This window comes from Lactuca saligna, chromosome 7 (assembly GCF_052625555.1).
Source record: "Lactuca saligna cultivar CGN05327 chromosome 7, ASM5262555v1, whole genome shotgun sequence".
NCBI lineage: Eukaryota > Viridiplantae > Streptophyta > Magnoliopsida > Asterales > Asteraceae > Lactuca > Lactuca saligna.
The window spans coordinates 182637778-182651641 of NC_136423.1; the positions used below are offsets into that span (position 1 = coordinate 182637778).

Genomic DNA, 13864 nt, shown 5'->3' on the forward strand with positions numbered 1-13864 from the left:
ATGACTCTTAAGGGTAATTAACTTTTGCGTTTGTACTCATTTAGTCCCCTTTTTTTTGTATTCAATATACCATCGAACTTGTTGTTGGTGTTTACCATAGCTCTTTTGACCGACTTTTGACCTGTGATAGCCGGTCAAAGGGTTATGGTGAACACAAACAACAAGTTCGATGGTATATTAAGTACAAAAAAAAAGGAAAGGGACCAAATGAGAACAAACGTAACAATTGGTTACCCTCCTGATTCATTTTCCCTTTACTCATTTACAACAAATCTCACATCATCTCCTACTGATATTAATGTCTCTATGAGATTCATTCTTGCTTCTCTTCAAAACATAACTCACGAAAGGACATTATTCATGCATGTACAACTTTGTAATGCACTTGAATATTTATTAGGGGAATCTTGACTAAGCAGGCGCATTTCATGACTACATTTACATTTGCAATCAAATGATTTATCGTATCATGGATTCTAGACAAGTCTACAAACGAGTGGAATCACAAGTGTTGTGATTTTTGAGTTTACTTAGCTTTAAGATCGAACTCATGAGATAAGATACAACATCAATATGTACAATATCATGCTGCTTTTGTAGACACATCACCATAATATTGTACATATTGATGTTGTATCTTATCCCATGAGTTCGATCTTAAAGCTAAGTAAACTAAAAAATCATAGCACTTGTGATTCCACTCGTTTGTAGACTTGTCTAGAATCCATGATACGATAAATCATTTGATTGAAAATGTAAATGTAGTCATGAAATGCGCCTGCTTAGTCAAGATTCCCCTAATAAATATTCAAGTGCATTACAAAGTTGTATATGTATGAATAATATACTTTCGTAGGTTATGTTTTGAAGAGAAGCAAGAATGAATCTTATAAAGTCATTAATATCAGTAGGAGATGATGTGGGATTTGTTGTAAATGAGTAAAGGGAAAATGAATCAGGAGGGGTAACCAACTGTTGCGTTTGTTCTCATTTGGTCCCTTTTTTTTTTTTTTTTTTTTTTTTGTACTCAATATACCATCAAACTTGTTGTTTGTGTTCACCATAACCCTTTGACCGGCTATCACAGGTCAAAAGCCGGTCAAAAGGGCTATGGTAAACACCAACAACAAGTTCGATGGTATATTGAATACAAAAAAAAAATGGATCAAATGAGTACAAATGCAAAAATTAATTACCCTCAAGAGTCATTTTCCCTTATTTTAATGGTGCAGACTTTAAAAACAATATTCTCCTTGCCATTTAGGTCCCCTCTTCTTTTAAGATATCGGTAAATATAATCGATAGATTTATATATATTTAACCCCTTAAAATAGCAATAATATAACTATATAAGCCGGTTTACACTATTTTATGGGCCAAATGACGTTAAGACCAATACCTCTTTGGGCCTTAGGGCTTCGATAGCCCATAGACACTCAAATAAAAGCCCAAAAGAGAAATCTTTTATAGTGTATGGACTATAAATATAAGCCAACGCAAAGAACAAAGAATCGTCTTATGCACTTGATAAAGTATACACGATCTCCTCTGCGAACAAACTAGCCCTAGGTTAAAATTGGACAACGAGATTTCATCAAATTCAGAAAGTTTGTCAGTGGAACCTTTTAATTCTTCATGGGAAAGAGAAAGGAGCGTAAACTGGCGGCGAAGATTGCAGTTAATAGAAGAGTAAAACTCGATCTTATGGCGGAACCCTCTGGTAATCGTGTCGTACGCTCCTTCTACCTGTTTGATTATTTCAATTTCTGTAGTTGATTATCTATATAGTTAAACGACGTAGCGTACAATTTTAGTTGTTGAGATTGCGAAGACGATTAGTTAGTTTCTTATTGTTATGCTCTCAACTTGTGCGAGTCATTGAATTGGAGCTAATCTTTGAGACCGAGTTAGTGATTTATTCTTTTAGCTCCCGCCCCAATCATGTTTGGACATTCAAATTTAGATTCATCAAAGATCATGAAAATTTAAGCTTAAAAGATTGATGATTTAATGCCAGGGCCTGTTTATATCAAAGTTGGCTTTAATTTTCATTGTCCTTACTGATTTTATAGGAGATTTTGGTGATTCGTCCAACAAAGAAGACGTTGAAGGTGGCGGCAATTCAAAAAATCATGCTGGTTCACCCAATTCACCATCTTCTTCAGGTGGGTTCCATCAATTTTTCTCCACGGACTGATCTTTGTAGAGGGCGTCATTGTATTGGTTGATGTTTACTTTATGCAAGCCATGTTTGCTCTCCCAAGATATTCCTTTCAGAATGTTAGGTGGCTGTGGTATTGGGAACTCAATTGGTCATCTGAGCCTGTTCAACTTTGCCACAGTGTTTCTTTGATTGAAATTCCTCACATGTTACTACGACATTTCAACAAGACTTGTGGTTCGTATGTTTCTTGCCTTTTTGTTTTTATTCTAAATTACTAACTCATTTTCAATGTTGCAGGTGACAATTACAAAGTTCATTCGCCAAAATTAATCACATCTTTTTCACACTTGTTTTTGTTCTTAGTTTAGGCCAATATGAGAAGTTTCTGTTAAGCATCTATTAGGAGATTAGTCGTAACTAACCACAGTTACACTCCCACATATTTTTGTTGTTCTGATGTTTGACATATTAGCATCTTTCTTTTCAGGTCAAAAGCCAGAAAATCCTCTTTTGTTGCTTGGACAATATAGCGATGAGGAATTGGAGGAAGAATCTGGTAAAGAAATCAGCCATGATACTAGAGAGAATTCACCAGCTGAGCTTGATGAACAGGTGTGTTTTGTAATGTCTAGTTTTCAATTGGTTGTGGTAAATATATTTAAGTACCAATCATGCTTATCTTATGACAGGTAAAGGCAGACAGTCATGAGGGTACAGAAGTAGATAAAGATGAAAATCTTACTTGTGAAAAACCTGATCAAGAGAACAAAGACCAGTCTTCTTCATTGGATGTGGAAGAAAATGGTGTTGTTGAAGATGATATGGTTTTGGCCTCACACAAAGACATGGATGAAGTGGAGCAGACAACTGTGTCGTGGACATCCGACACACAAACAGAAAATACGGATTCAGGATGGAAAATGGTGTTGCATGAGGAGAGTAATTCATATTATTACTGGAACATTGCGACTGGTCAAACGTCTTGGGAAGTCCCTGTTGACCTGGTTCAAGGAAATGAACCAGCCTATGATCCTCAATCTGTTACAGAAGTTGAGGAAATGCATGTAACTTCTGATGATACACAACCGAATGATGGGCCCACAAAATCTTTGGTTTCTGAGGCCACTGACAATGAGAGTTGTAGGCCAGAATTACAAGTGCAGAATGAAAACCATACAGATATCATGACCATGTCAAATGATGTGGCCGAGGGTAATTATGTCAATGCAATAGATGGTGTGAATAATGGGGAAGCCCACCATACTGATTCTTTACATCTTTTGCAACTTGGTGAAAGTTTATCGGAGAGATTAAGATCTTTGAAAGGGGAAAACAAAGAGATATCAAAGTTGATGATTGAACTTGATGTAAGGCTTGCAGACATTAAGTCATTAGTACCTTATGGATCATCATTGCTTCCTTTTTGGCTTCATTCTGAAAATCATTTGAGAAAACTAGAATCCGCAATCAACAATGAGATTCAAGAACATTCTCAATCACCAAACGAGGCAGAAAAGAAGGTAGAAGAGAACATGAATGAAGCAACTGCAAGTGAAAAAGAAGAAGAAGAAAATGAAAATGAAAATGAAATATCAAATGCAGTTCCTCAAGCAGATACAGATGACGACATGGATGTTGAAATGGAGGTTGAAGATGAACCAGTTGTCCAAAACAGGCCCCGATCTGAAGAAGAATCTGAGGTTCCACCACCACCGAATGATGAATGGGTCCCGCCTCCACCACCGGATGATGAACCGTTACCTCCACCACCGCCAGATGAACAACCTGAAGCCACATTCCCTCCACCGCAAGCTTACTCATACGGAGGAGGAGAAGGAGAAGAATATGCACATTTTGCATATGGGGGTCCGGGTCCCACTCCCACTCCCACTCCCACTCCCACTCCCAGTTTTGAATACTATGGTCAACAAGTTGTTGCAAATCATGATTACTATGTAGATGCGAATGGAGCAGCCGTCACAACCCTTTATTATGCACCAGTGGGATATCCAGGTGGAGAACATGTGACATATTACACCATACAAGAAGGGTCTGTACCAATTCAGCCAGTGATTGGCAGTGAAAGTGTTGCTTCTGATGCAGCAACTGCTCCAACAGAATCATCATCACTTCCTAAGGTTCAGCCTAAAGGTAAGTGTAGAATCTTACAGATGAAATGATTCATCTAACAATTTTATTAACTTTTTCTGGTTTCTGTCTTGTTTATTAAGTAGATGATGATTTTGTTTTCAACTTTACAGTTGTGCGAAATAAAAAACGAACGGTTGCTGCAGTCCCTGGTTTAAGATCCAATAAGAAGGTTTCAGGCTTGGTGGATAAGGTAAACTTTTGGTCACTAAATAGTAACCATGTTTCTGCTTTCTTCTTACCTAAAGGCTAAAGCTAAAGGTAGCTTTTTTTTTTTTTTTTTTTAACCAACTACCTCATTCTATCACACACTTACTTACATTGTTTTTATTTTTTTGATTTCTTATGTGTTTTATAAAAAAATATATGTAAGATGTTGGAAATTTAGTAACAATCAAATGTAAAATATATGTTACTAGTTTTATAAATCTAGAAAAATAAAATTGCGTATCAATTACATATAAAACTTTCTTTTTTCTATTTTTCTAATATATAAGATCCAGAAAAGTCGTCGTTCTTTAATAATTGTATCATACAGTTACAAACAGATATTATATTTAAGAATTTTAAGTAGTAGCAAAGACTTTGCAGAAAGCCTTGTTGTTTTCATTAAAAAGCATAATTATATTTATTACATCATCCTTATTTAAAGAATTTTTAGTTTAAATGATTACTGGTTAAAGTCTTTTATAAAAATTGAGGTTGCTTGATGGAAAAAAACTGAAAGTTGGTTACTATTTATTGAAGTTGTTGTATGTAAGTTATCACATGATTGGCAAGTGTATAGTCTAACACGCTAAAAAAAGTTGCCTTTTTACATTTTCATATCAGTGGAACTCGAGTGGTGAAACGTTTTTAAAAAAAAAAAAAAAAAGATGTCTCTAGGTGGAACCAACGTGATATTAATTCCTTTTTTTTATTTTTTTTGAATAATATTATGTATGTGGGAAATTAAGTATATGATATGGTTGCAGTGGAAAGCTGTTAAAGAGGAATTACACGAGGAAGACGAGGAAGAGGAAGAACCTGAAAATGCTTTAGAAGCTTTAGAGAAGAAAAAGCAACGGGAGATTGAGGTTTGGTGATTGTTTTTTTTAAAGTAGTTTTAATGTGGTGAAAATAAAATTATTTGATTTGGTTATGGTTTGTTTCAGCAATGGCGTGCACAGCAGATTGCAACTGGAGAAGCCAAAGACAATGCTAACTTTCAGCCTCTTGGTGGTGACTGGTAAGCTAGCTAATAATAACCAACCTCTTTTCATTCATCACAATTCTATTTCTTTTGTTATATATATATATATATATATATTGTTTTAGGCGAGAGAGAGTTAGAAGGAAGAGAGCTAAAAAGTCGATGGAAGCTGAAGATAAGGAAGCCAAGGCCACGGGCACTGTTGATACAAACCAAAAACCTGATCTTGTCCAACTTACAAAACAACTTCCATCCCCTTGGCAGGTACGTGCTAAATCTTCCTATTCTTAATAATATTCTATGTATTATATATATATATATATATATATATATATATATATATATATATATATATATATATATATATATATATATATATATATATATATATAAAGTCATGCTGGTCAAACAGTTTCTAATCATATATATGTTGGTTAAAGTTTGGTTGTGGTGATGATATTTAGTATATTAATATAACTGTTTATGAAATTAAAATAGAAAAACTTAAGAAGAGCAAGTTATTATTATGCTGTGTGGTTTTGACTGTTGATTGTGTTTATGGCAATGGCAATGGCAATGGCAGGCATATTGGGATGAAGCATCGAAGCAAGTTTATTATGGGAACTCAAAAACATCAGAGACCTCATGGACCAAACCTCAACCCTAATTAATCCTAAACTTAATTATATTCATTTTTCATTTTTCATTTTTCATTTTTCATTTTTCACGCAGCAGCTAACAATTCTATTATGCACTGCACTTACTTTGTCTTTCTATTTACTTGCAAAGCCGATTTGTAAATTTTGTATTTTTTTTTTTCCAAGTTCGATTACTGGAGGGGTTTTCTCTTTTTGCCCCTTCTTGCCCTGGAAAAGCAGCTAGGTGGTTGGTTTGGTTGACATTGCGTTTTCTATTTCCCTTTCCTTTTACTTACTTTTATGATTTATGTGATGGATGATCTCATACCAATATTATTACAAGAGAAAAAGAAAAGGGTAATAAGCTTTTTTCTTGTTTGTTTATTTCAACTTGGAAAAATATAGAGAATTTGAAATAATGTTTATTTTCATGTCTTATGGCTTTGTCATAGACAGGAAAAACAGTTTAATTTAATTTTTGTGGCATCTCGGTTAACTCATTTTTTTCTTAGTCTCACTTCAAAGTTGAAATAATACCTTTGAAAAAAAGGTGTTTATCATTATTTGTTATCAAAACTCGGTGTTAATTACCGACCATTTTAATAATGGGTGGATTTAAAAAAAAAAATACTATAATACTCGTGATATTAGGCAATAGATGGGTTCGAAATAGAGCCAAACAAGTCAATTTTGAGCCTCAATTTATTGTATAGGGAAGCAATATATAAGTGGTAACATAGTTTTTTACTATCAATAATAAAAAAAAATGAGAATGCTGCAACTTTAAAAAGGTAGGTAAATCTTCGGTGTTCCAAATATTCAATTTATTTATTGCATATATATATATATATATATATATATATATATATATATATATATATATATATATATATATATATAGGTGGTGGGGACTGGGGAGATGGATAACTAATGAATGGTCACAATAACAGCATCCCAAATTTAGTAAATATTGGTTTTCGATCATCACCTCAATCTCAATCTCAATCTCGTTATCTGCTCTCTTTCTTTTTTCCCATTCCTCTTTTTTTTCCCCTTCAATTCCTTCATGTCTACACTGCCCTCTCTCTCATTGGCAAAACTTTGATACAAATTAAAGGCAGGTACTCATCAACGCTCTTATTTCATCTAAAACTCTATTCATGCAAATATTGGCAATTGATTATTTATGATGAACGTCATAAATAATGTTATGATGAACATCATAAATAATTATAAGAATTATTTATGATGAACATCAATGCATATATTTGTGAAGATTTGTCATAAATAATCAAAATTATTGGATTCTATGGTCACTGTAAATAATTAAATATGTTGTAGTGCATACCCTTTGATAAATTCAAATTTTAATATATATATATATAAAAGAAAAACCATAGGTTTTTTCATGACCTATGGTTCTTATATATATATATATATATATATAAAAGAAAACCTATGGTTTTCTTCTTAACAGACAGTGTCCAATATTAACTAATATTACATTTTTGGTCCTTAAAAGTTATCCTTGTCTACAATTCCTCTTTTTTTTTTTTTTTTTTTTCAATACAAATTTGGTTGAATTTTTTTATATATCATTTTATCTGTCTTTTTTTTATTACAAACTTTTTACCAATTTTTTATACAACCTAATTGTTTTATATTAAATTTTTTTTACAGTTTTCTATAATATAATATTATATTTATAGATTTGATTATACTTTTCTAAAAACATCATATCTTCTGTATCCATCTAAACATTGTTTACAATTTTTTTTTTAAAAAAATTATAACTTATTTTTTTTGTTATGTATAATTATTTTTTCAAATTGGACAACTTCTTTTTACAATTTTAGTTTTTAAGCTTTTATATTTTTTTAGTTTAATACTAATCTTTAATACTAATATGTTTTTATTTAATTCGACTAACTTTAACAGATTATTAATGTAGATGATGTATTTTCTTCGGTTCTATTTTTTGGACTATCGTGCTAAACATCCATATAGAGAAGTTATGAATGAACAAAACCTTTTTGAAATTTTTTTCTATAAGTCTTCAAAAAACATTTTCACAAAAAAATATTGTAGTTTTATAAACAAAAACTTTAAAAAATATTTTTGTAATTTTATAAACAAAACCCACCCAACTTATGAACAAATAAATTCATAAGCTAGCTTCTACTATTTAGCTTTGGCTAAAAAGTATATAAACTCAAAATAATAATATAAGGATCAGATGGTTATAAGATTTGAGGTGCCTAATTGTCGTAAAGCCTTAAGCAGACACCCCATCTCGCATACTTAAATGCGAGTAATGACCACTCATCACCTCCCATTAAAACTTGTTTTGAAGGATCATGCCTTTAATCTTCCGTTTAATCTCGTTTTATAACTACTCCCGAACTTACCACTTCTCTTCCAACTCCGATATGGGACCATTCCTTATAAAACAAGTTCCATTTTGATTTGGGAACCCCATAAGTCTAAAGATGATATGGGTTCAAACGTTCATAAATAGTGACAGGTACACCACTGCTGTTATTAGGGAACCAGAATACTACTATGTCACTTGCCCAATTCTCCTCGCTTTCTTATTTAACATTTCTACCACCGCCTACGCCCACCACTCGGGTCCTTCCGATTCGTTGTTTCCATACTCGACCATCCACCTCCACCAGTGCAACAACCTTAAGCAACATAGTAAATTCTGGCGTCGTTGCTTGTCTTCGCGCCAAAAGGTATCATCCTCATCATCCAACACTCTCTACTCAATTCTTGTGAAATGATTTTTTGATTTCAGGTGATTGTTGTTTCCTTGCTATATGGATAATTCCAATTATCATGTAATTCTATCCATTCATGAGTGTGTTGATGATGTTTAGCGCGGATGTGGCATTGGAAGCTGCAAAGGCTGCAATTACAGGTGGAATATCGGTTGTAAGTATGCTGCTGTCGTATTGTTAGTAGAATTAAGGGTTGAAAATTTGAAATTGGTGTATGTTTTCTTCTTGCAAAGTTCCACTTGAGCTGGGCTCCCAAACGAATTGATAGCATTCGTACTTGCACCTAAGATTCATATACAAACTAACTTCTCAATTTATTGTTCCAGATTTAAAGCTCCCTTATGAAGCATTTCATATTTTTATTAATAATTTACTTGAATTATTAAGTTATTAGTTCTGAAACAAAAAGCATATGAAAACAGATTTTGTAATTAGCATCCAATTGAACTTGCTGGGGTGATTTCACCTTGTAGCTCATAGTGTTCTTGAGTAATATTGTCCCTGTCAATTGTAATAACTTGAATATAAGATGAAGTAGCCAAAATGAAAGTAAAGAAAACTGAATTAATGTAACATTTGTAGTTTTCACTCTTCAATGCCTTTAACTCACATGACTAAGCTAGAATAAGTATGCAATGAAAAATTACAATTATTAGTTTAATTTACAAGTAAACAAGGCCTTATTGGATGTAATTATGATGTTTTGACATAGAAGCAATGTTTGTTGATTTGCAGCTGGAGATTGTGGTTTCCACCCCAGGTGTTTTTGAGGTTGTTTAACATAAAGCCACTTGTATGAGTTACATGCATTTTATACATTTCTGGTTGATGATCTTGAAAGCTTATAGTTTTCCACATTTTTTATTTGATAGGTTTTACATCAACTGGTGCAGGATTTTCCAACCACAACTCTAGGGGTAAGTGTTTCATATTCATCAATTGTATGATCATTTTTAGTGAACTGTTTTGTCAAAGATGAATTCTTAACATATCTTAAATTCTTAATGCCCTAACATGTTCTAGATTGGCACTGTTTTAAATATTGAGGATGCTGAAAATGCAAAAAAAGCTGGTGCAAAATTCATCATGAGTCCTGCAATTGTAAAGGCATGTTAGAAATTATTACAACAATATAACATTTTTTTATGATTTTTAAATATTCTGTTAATAATGTAAATTGTTTGTTGTTTGTAGGGTATTCTGGAAGAAGACAGTAATGATTTGCTATATATACCCGGTGTAATGACCCCAACAGAAGTAAGTATACAATTACTTTTTTTTGGCTTCTTAATAAAAACTAAGGCATTTGTAGAGTTATATATTATTATTATTATTATTATTATTATCTGTAAAATTATTTTACAGATACTTTCATCATATAATGCTGGTGCCAAAATGGTGAAGGTTAGGTGGTTTTACATTCATATTTCTTTCTATTACATTTTTATGTTATCTACTCATTTGAAATTAATTAAAAAAAGCAAAATTTATAATGATCGTGTATCTTTAAAGGTATACCCTGTTTCTGCACTTGGTGGTTTTGGATACATAGCAACTTTGAAGAAGCCTTTTCCTCACATTCCTTTAATTGCATCTCAAGGAATAACAACTGGTGGGTTATAATTATATATACTGTGTTTGTTATACATGATATAACATGATATGACATGACATAACATAACATAATATTTTTATTATTATATAGATTTAGTTGGTGAATATATTGGTGAGGGAGCATCAGCTGTTGTTCTATCTGATGCTATTTTTGAGAAAGAGGCAATGGCTCAAAGAAACTTCAGTGCAATTTATCAACTTGCAAAACTTGCAACTTCACAAGGCAATGAAGCTGTAAAAAGGTATTTACTATTTACTATTATAGGTTTATTATTATTATTGTTTTTACTTTTTACTTAATCATACACCATATCTAATTATACATCTCATGTAGCAAATTATTTGGAATTTTGTAGGCGTCAACGCCTTGCTGTTTCGATACCCTTTTCTTTATAATTACTCTACACCAAATGGATAAAAAAGGTTTGATAGCAACCCTTATATTTATTAACTTTTTACAAACTTGACACCTTTTTTTGTTACAATAACTTTATAAATTATATTATTAGATATTGATAACGAAATGAAATTATTCGTGTATAATTAATTATAGTATTATTGAAACAACAATTTTATTAATAACACAGGTAATAATATTAAGTATACATTGTTATTGTACAAGCAATATACTAAAAATAAATAAGTTCAAAGTTGAATGACCAATTTGTACAAATGTAACTATGATTAAATCGAGTGTATGAATTAATTTTGGTCTATACTTTTTTTCTTTTACAAGTTTGGTTGTGATGATGATATTTATTTAGTATATTAATATAACTGTTTATGAAAAAAAAAAAAACTTAACAAGAATAAGTTATTATTATAAGAGAAAATTATAAATTTAGCAAAATACATTAATAACTTTGTGAAAAATAGCCAAAAAAACTCAAATTACAAAAATAACCCTTAAAATCGCAGATGGATTAAACCCATTTGCGATTTTGCCATTCCATCTGCGAACGTACAAGAGCCAAAAGCACAGATGTGCTTTAGGCACTTGTATGTTCGCAGATGGAAAAGTCCATCTGTGATTTTGTGAAGTCCATCCGTGATTTTGTGGGATCTAGTATAAAAACGTTTTTTTTCCTTCATTTTTCACTCTCTTTCTTGGTGAAACTTTCTCTCTCTTTCTGCGATTTCCTTAGAGCTATCATGGATGATATCATGGACGATTTTCTTAAAGATGTTTTAAACAAATTTTCCAAAAAAATAACAATAAAAATGATAATTTATTGAAAAATTTTATATATAATAAGGTTGTTTTGTAGTCAAACCTATCAATTTCATAGTCAAAATCAAAAAATAAAAAATAAACGAATTTTTTTTTTCACAAAATCGCAGTTCAAAAGGAGAGGAAATCGTAGATGGACGTAGTCCATCTGCGATTTTAGGCTGAAAAAGGGGTATATATACAGCGAAAAAAAAAACCAACTGCGAATGTACAAAGTGGCTAAAGCATGTTTCAAGTGGCTAAAACACGTCTGTGCTTTAGCCACTTGTACGTTCACAGATGACATGTCGAAATCGCAGATGAATTATACCCATCTGCGATTTTAGTGGCTAAAAATGCAATTTTGGGTTTTTTGGCTATTTTTCACAAAGTAATTAGTATATTTGGCTAAATTTGCTATTTTCTCTCATTATAATTATAAAGTGTGGTTTTGACTTTTGATTGTGTTTATGACAATGGCAATGGCAGGCATATGGGGATGAAGCATCAGATCATATTGGGATGAAGCATCGAAGCAAGTTTATTATGGGAACTGAAAAACATTAGATCAGAGACCTCATGGACCAAACCTCAACCCTAATTCCTAAACTTACATAGGGTGCGTTTAGTTGCAGAAAAATGAGCCGTTTTCCGGAAATTTTTTCCAAAAAAAATGAGAATTTTGAAAACGCGTTTAGTTCATCTATTTTTCTAAATTTTTCACAGAAAATGAAAATTTCCTGTTTTCTAAAATTATAAAGAAGTTGAAAATTTTTGGAAAACTGATAATTATTATTTTCCACATTTTTCTAATTTCAAATTTTTTCTAAAATATAAGCACCTACTCCTACCCCATCCACTTCTACCTACCATCACCTTAATACCCCCAACCCATCACACCCTTACCTACCTACACTTACTCCCAAACCCATCTCCACCCCTACAAACACACACACACACACACACACAACCCCCCCCCCCCCCCCCCCCCACACACACACCAACCCCCACAAACACACACACCCACCCCCACCCCCACACACATACATACATATATATATACACACACACATAGAGGCTCATTTAGGCCCGATTAGGCTCGCGAGCCCACTACAATTTTCACGAGCCGAGCTCGAGCTTCATTTTAAGGCTCGAATCGAGCTCGGACTTCCTCAAAATTAAACGAGCCGAGCTCGAGCTTGGTCAGGCTTGGGCTCGGCTCGTCTCGTTTATACCCCTACTTCTTGCCCTGGAAAAGCAGCTAGGTGGTTGGTTTGGTTGACATTGCGTTTTCTATTTCCCTTTCCTTTTACTTCGTTTTATGATTTATGTGATGGATGATCTCATACTAATATTATTACAAGAGAAAAACAAAAGGGTAAGAAGATTTTCTCTTGTTTGTTTATTTCAACTTGGAAAAGTATAGAGAATTTGAAATAATGTTTATTTTCATGTCATGAGGCCTTGTCATTGAGAGGAAAAACAGTTTAATTTAATTTTTGTGTCATCTCGGTTAACTCATTTTTTTCTTAGTCTCACTTCAAAGTTCAAATAATACCTTCGAAAAAAAAGGTGTTTATCATTATTTGTTATCATAACTCGGTGTTAATTACTGACCATTTAATAATGGGTGGATTTAAAATTAAAAAAAAACAAATACTATAATACTCGTGATATTAGGCAATAGATGGGTTCGAAATAGAACCAAAGAAGTCAATTTTGGGTTTTGCAGTTCTGACATATATTTTGAATCTGTTTTGAAGCTCAATTTATTCGATAGTGAAGAAATATATAAGTGGTAAAATATAATTTTTTTACTATCAATAAAAAAATGAGACTGCAGTACACAAGTAGTAGTCTATGTTCAAGTTGAAAAAGGTAGCCAAATATTCAATGTACTTATTGCAAATATACAAGAAAGAAAACGACTAATAAGTTATCACCATGATAGATTTCATTTGTTGTATATAGAAAATGGGTGGATTAAGAAATAGATAATGAATGTATTTAGGTGGTGGGGAGATGGATAACTAATTAATGGTCACAAAAACAGCATCCCAAATTTAGTAAATATTGGTTTTCGATCATCACCTCAATCTCAATCTCAATCTCGTT

General features: G+C 32.4%; 2 protein-coding genes and 1 non-coding gene across 12 annotated transcripts; 2 read left to right on the top strand and 1 right to left on the bottom strand.

The window, feature by feature from the left end:
* The first annotated feature begins 1511 nt into the window (after window positions 1–1511).
* Window positions 1512–6403, top strand: LOC145004669 (WW domain-containing protein). Of its 3 annotated transcripts, none has more exons than XM_078963636.1 (9): window positions 1512–1720; window positions 2073–2165; window positions 2652–2776; window positions 2854–4315; window positions 4426–4505; window positions 5287–5388; window positions 5467–5540; window positions 5630–5768; window positions 6088–6403. In XM_078963636.1, the coding sequence occupies exons 1-9, from the start codon at window positions 1636–1638 to the stop codon at window positions 6169–6171; spliced, it is 2244 nt and encodes a 747-aa protein (XP_078819762.1). In that variant the 5' UTR covers window positions 1512–1635; the 3' UTR covers window positions 6172–6403. The 3 variants fall into 3 exon arrangements, with proteins under 3 accessions (XP_078819762.1, XP_078819763.1, XP_078819764.1); XM_078963637.1 differs by having other exon boundaries at window positions 1514–1720; window positions 2073–2398; XM_078963638.1 differs by lacking the exons at window positions 1512–1720; window positions 2073–2165 and adding an exon at window positions 2393–2402.
* A 657-nt stretch (window positions 6404–7060) lies between these two features.
* Window positions 7061–13245, top strand: LOC145004791 (uncharacterized). 8 transcript variants are annotated; one of them, XM_078963781.1, is made up of 12 exons: window positions 7061–7263; window positions 8661–8880; window positions 9025–9065; window positions 9661–9718; window positions 9798–9842; window positions 9949–10032; window positions 10120–10182; window positions 10291–10329; window positions 10438–10537; window positions 10631–10781; window positions 10896–10962; window positions 12239–13245. In XM_078963781.1, exons 1-11 carry the CDS (start codon window positions 7073–7075, stop codon window positions 10933–10935), a joined length of 1032 nt encoding a protein of 343 aa, XP_078819907.1. In that variant the 5' UTR covers window positions 7061–7072; the 3' UTR covers window positions 10936–10962; window positions 12239–13245. The 8 variants fall into 8 exon arrangements, with proteins under 8 accessions (XP_078819907.1, XP_078819909.1, XP_078819912.1 ...); XM_078963783.1 differs by having other exon boundaries at window positions 8667–8880; XM_078963786.1 differs by having other exon boundaries at window positions 8688–8880.
* LOC145007832 (small nucleolar RNA Z279/snoR105/snoR108) lies at window positions 8371–8476 on the bottom strand. The gene has a single exon (XR_013663194.1). It is a non-coding gene; the product is annotated as a small nucleolar RNA Z279/snoR105/snoR108 (small nucleolar RNA).
* Window positions 13246–13864: the final 619 nt, after the last annotated feature.